This window comes from Phymastichus coffea, unplaced genomic scaffold (genome assembly GCF_024137745.1).
Source record: "Phymastichus coffea isolate CEN01 unplaced genomic scaffold, Cenicafe_Pcof_1.1 PCOF00044, whole genome shotgun sequence".
Classification (NCBI taxonomy): Eukaryota; Metazoa; Arthropoda; class Insecta; order Hymenoptera; family Eulophidae; genus Phymastichus; species Phymastichus coffea.
Genome location: NW_026706855.1, coordinates 898,833 through 911,218, shown reverse-complemented (window position 1 = coordinate 911,218; position 12,386 = coordinate 898,833). Strand labels below are relative to the sequence as shown.

The 12,386-nt window shown below is 31.1% G+C and overlaps 3 protein-coding genes across 9 annotated transcripts in view; 1 reads left to right on the top strand and 2 right to left on the bottom strand.

Annotated features, from left to right (window-relative positions):
* LOC131664581 (guanylate cyclase D) overlaps nucleotides 1-12,386 on the top strand; it is a 115,062-nt gene that overhangs the window by 83,805 nt on the left and 18,871 nt on the right. The gene's annotated exons all lie outside the window — the stretch shown is intronic.
* On the bottom strand, nucleotides 2,915-5,180 carry LOC131664585 (uncharacterized). The gene is made up of 3 exons (XM_058935801.1): nucleotides 5,066-5,180; nucleotides 4,442-4,944; nucleotides 2,915-4,060 (listed from the first exon to the last, which is right to left on the bottom strand). The coding sequence occupies exons 2-3, from the start codon at nucleotides 4,932-4,934 to the stop codon at nucleotides 3,303-3,305; spliced, it is 1,251 nt and encodes a 416-aa protein (XP_058791784.1). The 5' UTR covers nucleotides 4,935-4,944; nucleotides 5,066-5,180; the 3' UTR covers nucleotides 2,915-3,302.
* On the bottom strand, nucleotides 8,426-11,501 carry LOC131664586 (uncharacterized). 3 transcript variants are annotated; one of them, XM_058935805.1, is made up of 3 exons: nucleotides 11,306-11,501; nucleotides 9,708-10,249; nucleotides 8,426-9,622 (listed from the first exon to the last, which is right to left on the bottom strand). In XM_058935805.1, exons 2-3 carry the CDS (start codon nucleotides 10,198-10,200, stop codon nucleotides 8,868-8,870), a joined length of 1,248 nt encoding a protein of 415 aa, XP_058791788.1. In that variant the 5' UTR covers nucleotides 10,201-10,249; nucleotides 11,306-11,501; the 3' UTR covers nucleotides 8,426-8,867. The 3 variants fall into 3 exon arrangements, with proteins under 3 accessions (XP_058791788.1, XP_058791786.1, XP_058791785.1); XM_058935803.1 differs by lacking the exon at nucleotides 11,306-11,501 and adding an exon at nucleotides 10,829-11,259; XM_058935802.1 differs by lacking the exon at nucleotides 11,306-11,501 and adding an exon at nucleotides 10,825-11,257.

Sequence of the window (12,386 nt, the reverse complement as noted above, 5' to 3'; positions counted from 1 at the left end):
TATCGGAATCCTACTAGATAGATTCTTGATAAATATTTGACCAAAGAAAGATTGAAATACACACCAGCCTATCTATTGCAACAATAAAAATTTTTTATTTTTAGTATTTTTCAACAACAACGCCGAATTTTCATTAATTGTGTCATTATGTCTAATTGTGAATGAATTTCTGTATCAATTCAGTTTCGAGAATATCTACTTCTCTTTACGATCTTTGTATAAGGAACATATTTTAGCTTATACGATAAGATTTTGCTTAAAAAACAAGAACCACTCGACCAGCAAAAAGTGCAAATCGATGTCTTTACCATCAAATAAACTAGGACAATTTTCCTAATTTATATTAACGCTTAAAATGAGTAATGCATATTTACGGTTGTAAAGACCATACTCAAAATCATCTATTTGTATATAACAATAATACATATGTTCATTCTGTTTTATTTTGGTCTCATCGGGAGCAACCTTAATAAACAAAATATAGCACATTCACATGTTTCGTAAAAGTAATCAATCAATAATTTCTATATCAATAATCATTTTTTATTACTAAAACATATACAAATCTCTGAATACAATCAGACATGGCTAATCATTTCTTTTTCATGACTAGGCTTTAGCAACTTATTTACCGATTACACAGGCCAACACATTTTCACACCCACACATCAGATCTCGTGTATCCGAAGGAATTTGATGCGCTGAATCTGAATCCGAGCTCGGAATTGCTCCATCATTCTCAGTTTTCAAGATATTCTAACCTAGCATTAGAAAAAATATAGTAGTATAGTATAGTATAGTAGTATATAGTTAGAAAAAATATGTCTGCAAATTTTACGACGGTACTTTAAAGAACAACTCTTACCCATTCGAATTCACTCCTAATTTTTTCAATATCATATTTTTCCATAGAGATATGACACAATAAAGCATGATAAATTGACATTTTCCTAAATGTCGTTTAAGCAGAGGAAAGTTTCGCTTAAAGATAATCTTCGCTAAAACATAAAATAATATTCTAAGTACCTTAATCAAAGAATCCTGTACCTTGCTAGGTTTACCACTGGTATCTTTCTGCTTAAACGACATTTGCGAAAATGCAAATTTATCGTACTTCAATATGTCATATTTCTGTCGAAAAAAAGCTATTGAAAAAAATGAGTGCGTTTTGAAGAGCATGAGTTATTCTTTAAGATGCCGTCGTCAAATTTGCAGAAAAAAATATTGTTTCATAAATTTACAGAGGTTGAAAAACAGCAAAAATACGTGTTTTTGACACTTTTAGGTTAGGACATTTCGAAAATTGAGGGTGATGAAGCAATTATGAGCTAGAGTTCGAATTCAGTGTACCAAATCCCTTCGGAAATACCTTGTCTCTGGTTGCGGACTTTTTTCAAAATTTATCATCGAAATTAGTAAAATAACGTAATTTTTTAATCATATATAGAATTTTAATGACTATCGCAAAATTTATAATCCGACTTGGCGTACATATACACTCGATATTGAATATTTGAAAGCCTTTCTTTCTGTTTTTTGTTTTTTATTCTGTTAATCTGTCTCGTCAATCAATTGATGACGAATGTTGCATTAGTATAGCGCCAGCTATTCAAATATGAAGAAGAATTTTATAAGATACTGTGGCTTAGCCTTTTGTTCTATATTATAATTGACGTTTCTAGTTCACAAAAAAGCTCATTTCGTCTTAAATAATCCCTTATCTACACATAGACGTTAAGATAGTCTTGATTTAATTTTCAAACTTGGGTTATATATCATTGAGTAATGTAAAAAAAAGCTGGTTGATGTGATATCTAACAAATAGTTAAAAGAATCATCTTAAAATAATTACTTCACAGTGATACAACAGTCTAGACCTACTTTTTGCGCAGTTTATACGTTTTAGCATTTGAATAAAAGTATCGTAGTAGAGGCTAACTTTAACGATAATTCGTGATTATAGTAATCCGTCGTAGTGGCTGATCTATCAAGATGATTGCAAAAAAGTATAAGACGTCCTTCAAAAGACTATTGTAAGATAATTTTGGAAATAGAAAAGTTTGATATTGTTCTTATCTTTATGAAAAGGCATCTATTTTGTTCAAAAATCGCCATGGATTGTTGTTACTACCGGCTTCGTTAATTTCACCAGAAAAGGTTTTTCCCTTTTTTATTCAATAGAAACTTTATTGATGCTTATGTGTTTTTGCCAAGAAAGAATTTCTTGGAATACTTAAAAAATGTTATCATATACGACGGCAAATAATGCCAAATTTACTATTGCTATTACTTGTTATTGTTACTTCAAGAACGACGTTCATACGGAACGCTGTAGAGATCTAATACTTAAGATAAGTCTAAGATCTTTTTAGCAAATGCAAGTTGTTTTTCTTACATAACGAATATCAATAACTGATTTCTTGACAAAAAAGTCAATGCTTTTCAAGCTTGGTGAATACCTAAATCTATAAAGTATAATGTATCTGCATAGACATTTGTTTAAACCTTGTTCAAACGTAGTACAACTTCATTAATGAAGATTGTAAATAAAATCTAGATTCTGGAGTAATTGCAAGAAAAAAAAGGTTTATCTTATATCAAGCGATATTATTAAACGTTATCATTTTCAAATTATCATTAGAAATCAAAAATTGATTTGTATGTACAAACATACTTATATGCGAGTGATTCAGAACATACCTACCTTCTATCCAATTTATAAAAATTTTTTGGCAATGCTTTTTTAGTACTAAAGTGTTTCTAACAGTAGTATGGGAAGGATCTCCCTTTAATTATATCACTTTTTGCTCTTACGTTCTTTATATCCCTCTCCAAAAGCATCGGATTATTACATTTGAACACAGTAACTTTTTCGGATAACTGCAAGACGTCTACCCTCCGCCCTCCAGCCCCTCAAATTATTGAATTTACACTTTAAAGTGGTTTCCGAATAACCAGAATCGCTATGGTAATTTTGGTACACATACACGCTGTTTGAAAAAAATTATCATATACAATTTCGTTTCTGCTATAGTATATATAATCACGTTATATAAATAACTGATAAATGCATCAAGAGGATTCTTCAAACAAATATTAAAAATCGCAAATGAGTATATAAATGAAGATACCGAAATGGTCTTGTAATAATTCAATACATTGTTTAAAATATAAGTCACTTTTCTTAAACTATGCAATTTTGGTATAAGATATTAATAGATATTACATACATATTCATCAGTTAAACGTATAAATTTTGCAATTGTAGTTCCACACATAATTTATCCTAAATAATTTTTCAATCAAAACCATCCCATTCTTTCATACGTTTCATTAAGTCCTTTTAATTTGGCTTCAAAAATATCACTGATTTCAGACATAAAAATGGTATAGCCTAATTCACTTCCACTTTTATTATTATCGATACCATCAACTTCAAACACAATCATTTTTGCCGCCAATACACAAAGGGGCAGATAATCGATCGCCTGCTTTTTCAACTCACGTTCAAAACTTTCTCTTGCGAATGGTAAAGTATCGCAGCTCATGCGATCCAACGTCTCAATAAAGTTATTGTAGTAAAGATCAATCAACTCGCGAAAATGATCAGTCTGTGTAATTAAGTCAAGACTTCCATTTAAGAAGTACACGAGATCTGTGAGTGGGCTCGTATACCGGTACATTTGAAAGTCGACGAATTTGACATCATCAATATTGCCATCCTCGTCTTTGTGAAACAGTATATTGTTCATCCAGAAATCACCATGGGATATCAAAGCCCATGGCTCTGAAGGCGTTGTCATTAAAATTTTTCCTTTTCTTGCGTGTTCGAAACTTAACTTTATAATACTCAGATGTTTTTGCAGAAAAGGTATCTTGACAATCGTCTCGAATATGCTATCGTAACCTTGGTCTAAAAACTCTAAAGCTAATCCTATTATTTGAGATTGCTCTACAGCTTTATACGCAAACGTTGGTCGTCGCTGCTTCATAACAATACCCAGCGCATGATATCTTGCCAATACTGTTAAAGCTTTGCTCGCGTGATGTACGTCCAAACCTACAATATTAGGTAAATCAATAAAATTTCTCAAGATTTAATTAGAGGTAAGTGGGGTAAAGTAGGAAATTTTTTAAAAGCTTTAAAAAATTCTAGAGAGCACAAAAATACGTTTGCAAGCATCAGTATATCATAAAGATTTGCTTACGGTGATTACAAATACATGTGAATAGCGCATGACAAATAAACTTTGATATAGTTTGCCCGGAAAGTAACATTTCCAACTCTACCCTATGTCCTACTTTACCCTACTTATCTCTAATATTTGCAAGTTTATTATTATTCATTATCATATAAATATGTCTACTATTAAAATGTTGGCTACTAAAATAGCGTAATTACATAATAATTTTCCAAGCTTATACTTATTAATTTACGTACCTTTCTTCCTGTCCATATTATAAAATCCTTGAGTTGTAATGTTCTCCATTAACATTACTGAATCTTCGTTAATCTCCGTGCCATTTTTCAGTGAATTTCTGTGGCCAATATATCTTGGCCAAGCATTGATTAGATTGTCTTCTTTAATACCAGCTTCTTTCTCAAGTTCTCTGTATAACGGATGTATCTCGGTATACATAAACAGCTCTTTTTTAAAAATCAGTGACCAATCTACTATAGACTTTTCTTTAGGAGACGGTGTTTTTGCAACGAAATGACACATTTTTTCTGTGTCATTCCTTCTCAGCTTTACATCTAATTTAATCAGAACACTGCAGTAGTTTTCACCTGCAGGCAGTAAACTTGTTGCTTCATAGTCAATTACTTTCAGTGTATCATCATCTAAAGTCCGCTTCAATAGCGGTTCCAAACTTTTGATATCAATTTTTTCTTCTTGATCTTTAGAATTTGACGTAATGGTGGGCAAAGTCATGATCGTATATCTATTTGAATTTAGAAAGTATAAAAAAAATCTTTAGATCATATACAATTTACGGTGATTACAAAAATATTATTTAACCAACTTTATAGCATGATACAATCATTCGAAAAATTACAACTTACTTGAATAAGTTGAGTCGTGACAAAAGTTTTCAACACGAAACACTTCTATTACTATATAATACTTCATACATTCGTGAAATATTATTGAAAAAATTGATCGCCACTTATGTAAAACTATAGCAATTTTTTTCAGTAATACATTGGTTTAACAACTATGAATGATGCTCCCTGATGCACGACTAATTATATTGAGCATAGGTACTGAGTATACATACTGTATGTTTTTATCTTCCTACGTCATATATTTCAACTTATCTGAATAAAAACAAAAGAGGAAAAGGAATATTTTCGTTCGCAGAAATATTGATATTTGATTATGTCAAAATAAAATAATTAACGTTTTAATTCATGATAATTTTTTGTAATATTATCATTACCAACTCATTAGTCAATGAATAAATTTAAATGCAATGAATATGTGATTTACGATATTTACTAGCTAGGTTTACTATATAGACATTTATCCGTAGTTTTAATATACAAATCTACCAATGAATTTTATTATAAAATTGATTTGATAACTCTCAGATACTGTTGAGTAAATTTTTTATATTTCATACAAATAAAACTTATCTTTTCAAATTTGCGTTTCAATAACAACACATTAAGTTATTTACTTGATTTGGAAATTCAATTAAATAAAAAAATAACATACACACACAGAGTTAAAGAAATAATTTTCAAACTTCAACAAAAGTTTATAAGTTTTTATAAAATTTATATATTTGTTGTATACCAAAACCATCTATCGTGTAGCTTTTCAGTCAATATAGATTTTTGAACAATTTTGTCCATCAACGAAAAGTATAGTTTCATCATTCAAAAATCAAACTTACTAAGTTTAAAAATGTGAAATAGTATGCATCATTTTTGCAATGAACGAATGACAAGAGAGAAGGATACAGTTTCATTCTTAAAACTACGAGATATCGTAGCGATAGTAACAATAAGCACTATTATTATATTTTATGAATATTTGTATTGGGTAAGAAATTCAAAGTAAATTATACTAAGTAAGTGCGTTATAATTCGTTTCATTGTAGTAAATCGTACCTAAAACTATTTTTCCAATATAATAATAATAATAATAATAATAATAATAATAATAATAATAATAATTATTATTATTATTATTATTATTATTATTATATGTATACGTACATACACATAAAATGTACATGATGTAAATAATTGTACATGGTCAATTTGTAATAAGTAAAATCAGCAAATCTTGAAAACTTACGATGGATTGGTAGCGTTTAATTCAAATAAAATTATTAAAAATAATTATCTGTTGATCGCTTAAACATACAGTTCCTTGGAAATGTATTAACTTTCATATAAAATGTTTTAGCAAAATTTAATCTTTTGAGTGATTTTTTTATCAATCATCCCATCTCAAAAATATCATTGTATCTGATATCAAAAATGACTTAAACTGATTCTTAACCTCTCTTATCGTGGTGAAAATTATCAGTTTTAAAAACAATGAATTTTATCGACAGTGCATAAAAATGCAATAAAGCGGTCACCTGTTTTTTTCGATATACGTTGAAAGTATTTCATATGAAAAGTGAAGTATCGCAATCCATATAATACAATGTCTTAACAAAGCTATTATAATAGATATAAATAAATTCCTGAAAATAGTTGGTTTGTATAACAATAGTAAACTAAAAAAGTAAACGAGATCTGTAAATCGGCTAATATATCGACGCATTTGATAGTCGACAAAGTTAACATCATCAACATCGTCAGCCTCGTCGGTAATTAATATAAGATTGAAACCCATATGTCTCTATAGTCGTTTCCATGAAAAGCTTGCTTTGCACGTTTGAAACTCAGCTTAATAACGGGCAGATGTTTCATTGATTTTATAATACTGTCGTGACATCAAGCGAGAATAATAAATCGTAATGTCGTCCTCATACTTGAGTTTGTTTTATAACTTCATCGGGAAAGGCTGATCGTCGTTGCTTTATCCAAAGCATAATGCCTATCCAATATTGTCATTGCTTTGCACGCACGTCTAAAGCTGTGTTCAGTATTCATAATATAAATTTCTATACTAATTACTTCATTCACTTACTTAATTCATTGATGAATAATTTTAATTGTAAGCAATACTTTACAGTATCTGTTTGTAAGGTTTGCGCTTACTGCATCAAACTATGTTCAGTTTCAAAATATAAATTGAGCAATAGATATTATTACAAAAAATTGATTTTGAGTACAAATTACTAAGCTACAAATGATATCATATTTCTAAATAAAAATATTATAAATAATTAAGGTGATATACATATAATACTGGAAAACGTCGCGAGAACGCTATATCTCGTACCGATAAAATAATGTACTGTAAAAAATAATACAACGTGCAGCTCAAATAATGCGATTTATGCATGCCTATATATATATGTATATATATAAATCATTTTTTAATGAAAAGTTGAGGTAAAGTAAGCTTAGCAAAGCTTAGATTCATGTAAATTATTAAACTAGAAAACTAAATAGTAAAATCAGATTTAATAAAAAGAAGTCTACATATGATAGTCAAACAAAGCTATATCAAATTTATTATTATAATCTGCGTTAAAAGCATGTATATATGCCTGAACTGGCTTATACAAACAATACTTGTATGGCCAATTCTTTCACCAAATAATTGAGTTCGCTTCTACCAATGAATGTACCAACTTTATGCTAAACTATAATTGAATGAAAGCTAAACAGAGGTGGTTACGAAATTGTCATAGACTGACGCAGGTGGAATTAACTATTTGTTGCTGATCGTTCGTGTATGCTATCACTAATTAAATAACAGTCTAACAGTCTAATTAAATAAAAGTATTTATCTATGAGTCATTGATGCGATTACATATTTCGCTTACTAATTGTACTAGTTATTAACCAATATTGTTAGAAAATTAAAAGTCGATTCCACGGATTCCGCTCATAGAAAAAAGAAATTTTTATTAAGAAAAAGTCGACCGTCAGCTTCTAGATTATTGAATAAATGATAAGCAGTGTAATTTTCATCAAATTCAGTCCAATACTTTAATACGATGTCCGGATTCGTGATTTGTAAATTCGCATAGCTTATTGAAATAATTGTTTAAACATTATTAAATTAACTTCAGATATTAGCAATATAAATGTCTAGAAACTAAACATTTTTTTTCAATTGAATTAACGAAAACAACGAATTTTAAGTGAATCCATTGAATTTCGACATGTTGATACTTACAACGCTCTTCTTGATTATTCTGTTTTGTTCTACTAGTATTCAAATTATTTAATTTTGAGATATTTAGAAATGAATAAAAATCAGGTAAAACAATTAACCTAGACCATACGTAGTAAAGACAAATCTTATTATTTAAAATGCTTGTACAACAGCTAAATACATAATTTTTAGTGGTATTATTGGTTTTTAACAATTTTCCTTATCTATGATATAAAAAAATGTATATATATGTGTGTGATAAACGCTACAATAGCATCGTAATGCCGAACAAAAAAATCATTACAATGATAGCAGATACCGTGTTTGATTTCTCTCAATATAAATCAATTTCTCGTTTACTAAAATTATATTATAGCGCATCTTGTCAACAATTTCTAGATTCAACGTTTGAGGTTTAATTTTATAAAAATGTAAAATATAGAATAACGTAGAGTTTTGACAGTTAAAATAATTCTACTAATATTAATAACACATTAGAAAAGCATGGAGGGTTAAACGACATCATAACTTAGACTTATACGGTACTTATTAAATGAATTCTCGTGATTAATCTTAAAACCATCTCATTTCCTCGTACATTTCGATAAGAGCATGCAACTTATTTATAAAAGCATCGCTTGCTTTAGTATTAAATACATTATTGAGTACCCTTTCATTGCTCTCGTCACCATAAGTTTCAACGTCAGATACTAAAAACTTGCACGTCAAAGCAGAAATTGGAAACTGAATGATCGCCTGCTTCTTGAGCTCACGATCGAAGCTTGACCTCGTGAAAAGTGAAAAATCACAGCCGGTACGCTTGAGAGTCTTGATGAAGGTTTTATAGTAGACGTCTATCAGCTCTTTAAGATACCTAGTCTGTGCGGACTTATTGAGACTGCCACTGAAAAAATATGGCAAGTCCTTGAGAGGACTACTGTAGAGGTAGGTCTGAAAGTCGATGAACTTGACGTCGTCGACGTTGCGAGCCTCGTCTTTATGGAAGAGCATGTTGTTGACCCAAAAGTCGCCGTGCGTTATCGTGGCCCACGGCTCGATAGGCATTTCCTTGTAGGGTTTGCCATCCTTCGCTTGCTCGAAACACGACTCGATGGCACTCATGTGCGTTTGCAGGGCTGGCTCCTCCTGGAATGTCTGCATTACATTGTCGTAGCCGTCGTTCATGTGCACAAAATCAATTCCTAATACTCGGGCCTGCGTTATAGCTTTTTTCGCCATTGCAGGTCGTTTTTGCTTCATGGCGATGCCTAACGCATGATACTTTGCCAATGAAGTCAACGCTTTCCGAGCGTGTTCCACGTCCAAACCTGCAAAGTTAATTAGTTCACTATAGCGAGCCTTTCATAGATAATAATTCATTTTAAACTGTTTAAATATGCCATGTGCTCATACCTTGCCGCTTATCAAAAGTGTAAAACCCGTGATGTTTGAGATTCTCCAACAACATCGATGAGTCGTAGTCGATCTTGTCGCCACCCTGCAGTGAATTTCTGTAGCCAATATATTTTGGCCAAATGTTGATCACTTCACATTCCTCGATAAGACTTTCCCTATCAAGTTCTCTGTACAACGGACATAACTCAACGTACATAAACAGTTCTTTTTTGAAAACTATAGGCCACTCAATAACAGCATTATCCGCCGGATTCGGCGTTTTCGCCACTAAATGTAACATTTTCTCTTCGTTATCTTGGCGCACTAATACGTCCAGCTTGATCATAATACTACAGTAATTTTCTCCTGCAGGTAACAGTCTTGTCGAATCAAAGTGAACGACCTGTAAGCTTTCATCGCCAAAGCTTCGCCGTAATAGTGGCTCCAAACCTTTGAAATCTATTTGTTCGCGTTGTCCATAAACTTCTGTTGTCGTTTTATGTGGAGCCATATTTGAATTGAGATTGCACTGTCCAAGATCACTTAAAGAATTATTCCATCTGTAAAAATATATTTTGTTCGTATTGTTGTGATGGCAAAAGAAATGTAGATACGATTGTGTTTCAATTCTCTACAATAAAATGATAATTACTACGATTTCTAAAATGCTAAGATTATTCTCAGCTAATTAATTCAAGATTAGATTTTAGATTTGAAATAATATAATGTCAAGAGTCAATTTTTTATTCTGTTAAAGCGATATTTCTATTTGCATATTAGAGTTTTGCAAATTTTGCAAATTATGCAATGATAATGCTTTACGATAAAGAAATGCAGACTTGATCTCACAATGTACGTAATGTGTTGTCAAATAAAATGAAACTGTTAGCTGACCGTCAACTCTGAAAATGATTTAATAGTCCGGAAACGCTTTTGCTTACGCTTACGTCAGATTTTGTATAACCTGGCGCGAACAACCTTGGTCGTCTTTTGAAAATGCTAATAACAGACTCATACTACGCAGCTATAGGCACATCTTATTGCGTAAGATTGTCCATTTAGTTATAGTACAATTCTTTTAAATAATAAAATACTAAGATTATTAAAAAATGTAATTGTAGCGTGACCTACTTACTCACTGTCAAAATGCAATGAAGAAGCAGTGTTTTGATTGACTTGAAGCACAGCTTCGTTAGTTTGCTCGAGATAGAGTTTCTTTTTCCATGTGAGCACCACGACCGCTGCCTTTCGTCGTCACATGAAATATGAGCCGATTTTATCGCGAGTTCTCACTTTATACTCACTAGTACAATTTATCTACTGACGCGATCGGAGTCGTCACAGTTTCGTCGCGAGCACGTTATCCGAACATGACAGTCTACTCGATCCCTAACTATACACTATACGAGTGCCTCGTATGATTTTCAACAATTTAATTAATGGTGCTTGTATTTGGTTACTAATCCCATTTTGTCATTGTCATGTTAAACTATAGTTGACGTTTTGACGCGATACTCTTAGTCATTCGAGAGGAATATATCAGTTTTTAAAAATGTGACCGAACGTAAATGTCTAATCCTGCAAACTGCACTAAATAAATACGTATATATACACACCTCGTCGTAATTCTTCACTCAATTGTCACCGTTAAAAACATATCATCTAATAACATTTTTCAGAAATCAAGAAAATTCTCATCTCTTGTCAAGTTACATAAATGTAAATAATAGACTTATTAATTTATCGTATTATATCACGGACCGGTTTTATCAATGTCAATGTTTCCAACGCAGTTATCTAACTACGCCTCTATCCGTTGCAGTTACGGCGCTCAAACTAAATTACAGGCGTATTGTTTTATCCAAGCCCGGAGATAATTCACTTATCACGATAGTTCTTTTCCATTATTTCTGTATTAAAAAAAAAAAAGAAAAAAAAACAGAAAAAGTTTTAACCACGTAATAAAATGAAACTCACACATCATTGAAAAATTTCCATGCTCTTTTCCGAATAGATAACAGTACGTCCTACAATATACGTTTTTTAAGAAAATTGATTAAGTTAAACGACTGAATATTTTTGGCACAGAATTTCTATGATGAATTCACATTAGTAAATTCACATTCGTAGTTTTCTTACATCTATCAAGCTAGTGAGGCATCCATAGTAGACCAATAAAATTGATAGTGGCTCATAATTTTCTATTAATTTGAACTAATTTACTACCACGGGAAATAATTTGTTGCACTTGTCTCTATCGAATTGATTCTTTGACCCGTTAGCTTAAGTTGGCGAGTCAAATCTGTAACAGATATCAATATCATTTCAACACCATAATGTATTATTCGACATCAGCCAGTAAATCTGCTAGTAACAATAAAAAGTTACTTCCTTATAATCTTTCATAACGGTTAGAGAATAAGTTAGCAACAAAGAATTAATAATAAATTATTAGGCTATTCATTTGAGGATCCGATGCTGATTGAGCACTAACTCAATAGGCATTATTTTCTTAAAATTAAAATAGTGAAATGGTCATTTGTTAGTATGCAGTGTCTTCATGTTCTTAAAAACGTCTGGTAAATAAATACCAATGAACAAAGCCACTGTTAATCTTTGTGAATTTCCAGCAACTTTAACAATTTCTATGAACAGAAGCCACTGAGTTTGTATTTAAATATACCTTGTTGTGCTTAT

Coding starts and splice junctions, on each gene's coding strand:
- LOC131664585 (XM_058935801.1), bottom strand. CDS start 4,934: ATGACTTTGCCCACCATTACGTCAAATTCTAAAGATCAAGAAGAAAAA. Junction 4,061..4,441: donor TAATATGGACAGGAAGAAAG/GTACGTAAATTA, acceptor CTAATATTGTAG/GTTTGGACGTACATCACGCG.
- LOC131664586 (XM_058935805.1), bottom strand. CDS start 10,200: ATGGCTCCACATAAAACGACAACAGAAGTTTATGGACAACGCGAACAA. Junction 9,623..9,707: donor CACTTTTGATAAGCGGCAAG/GTATGAGCACAT, acceptor TTAACTTTGCAG/GTTTGGACGTGGAACACGCT.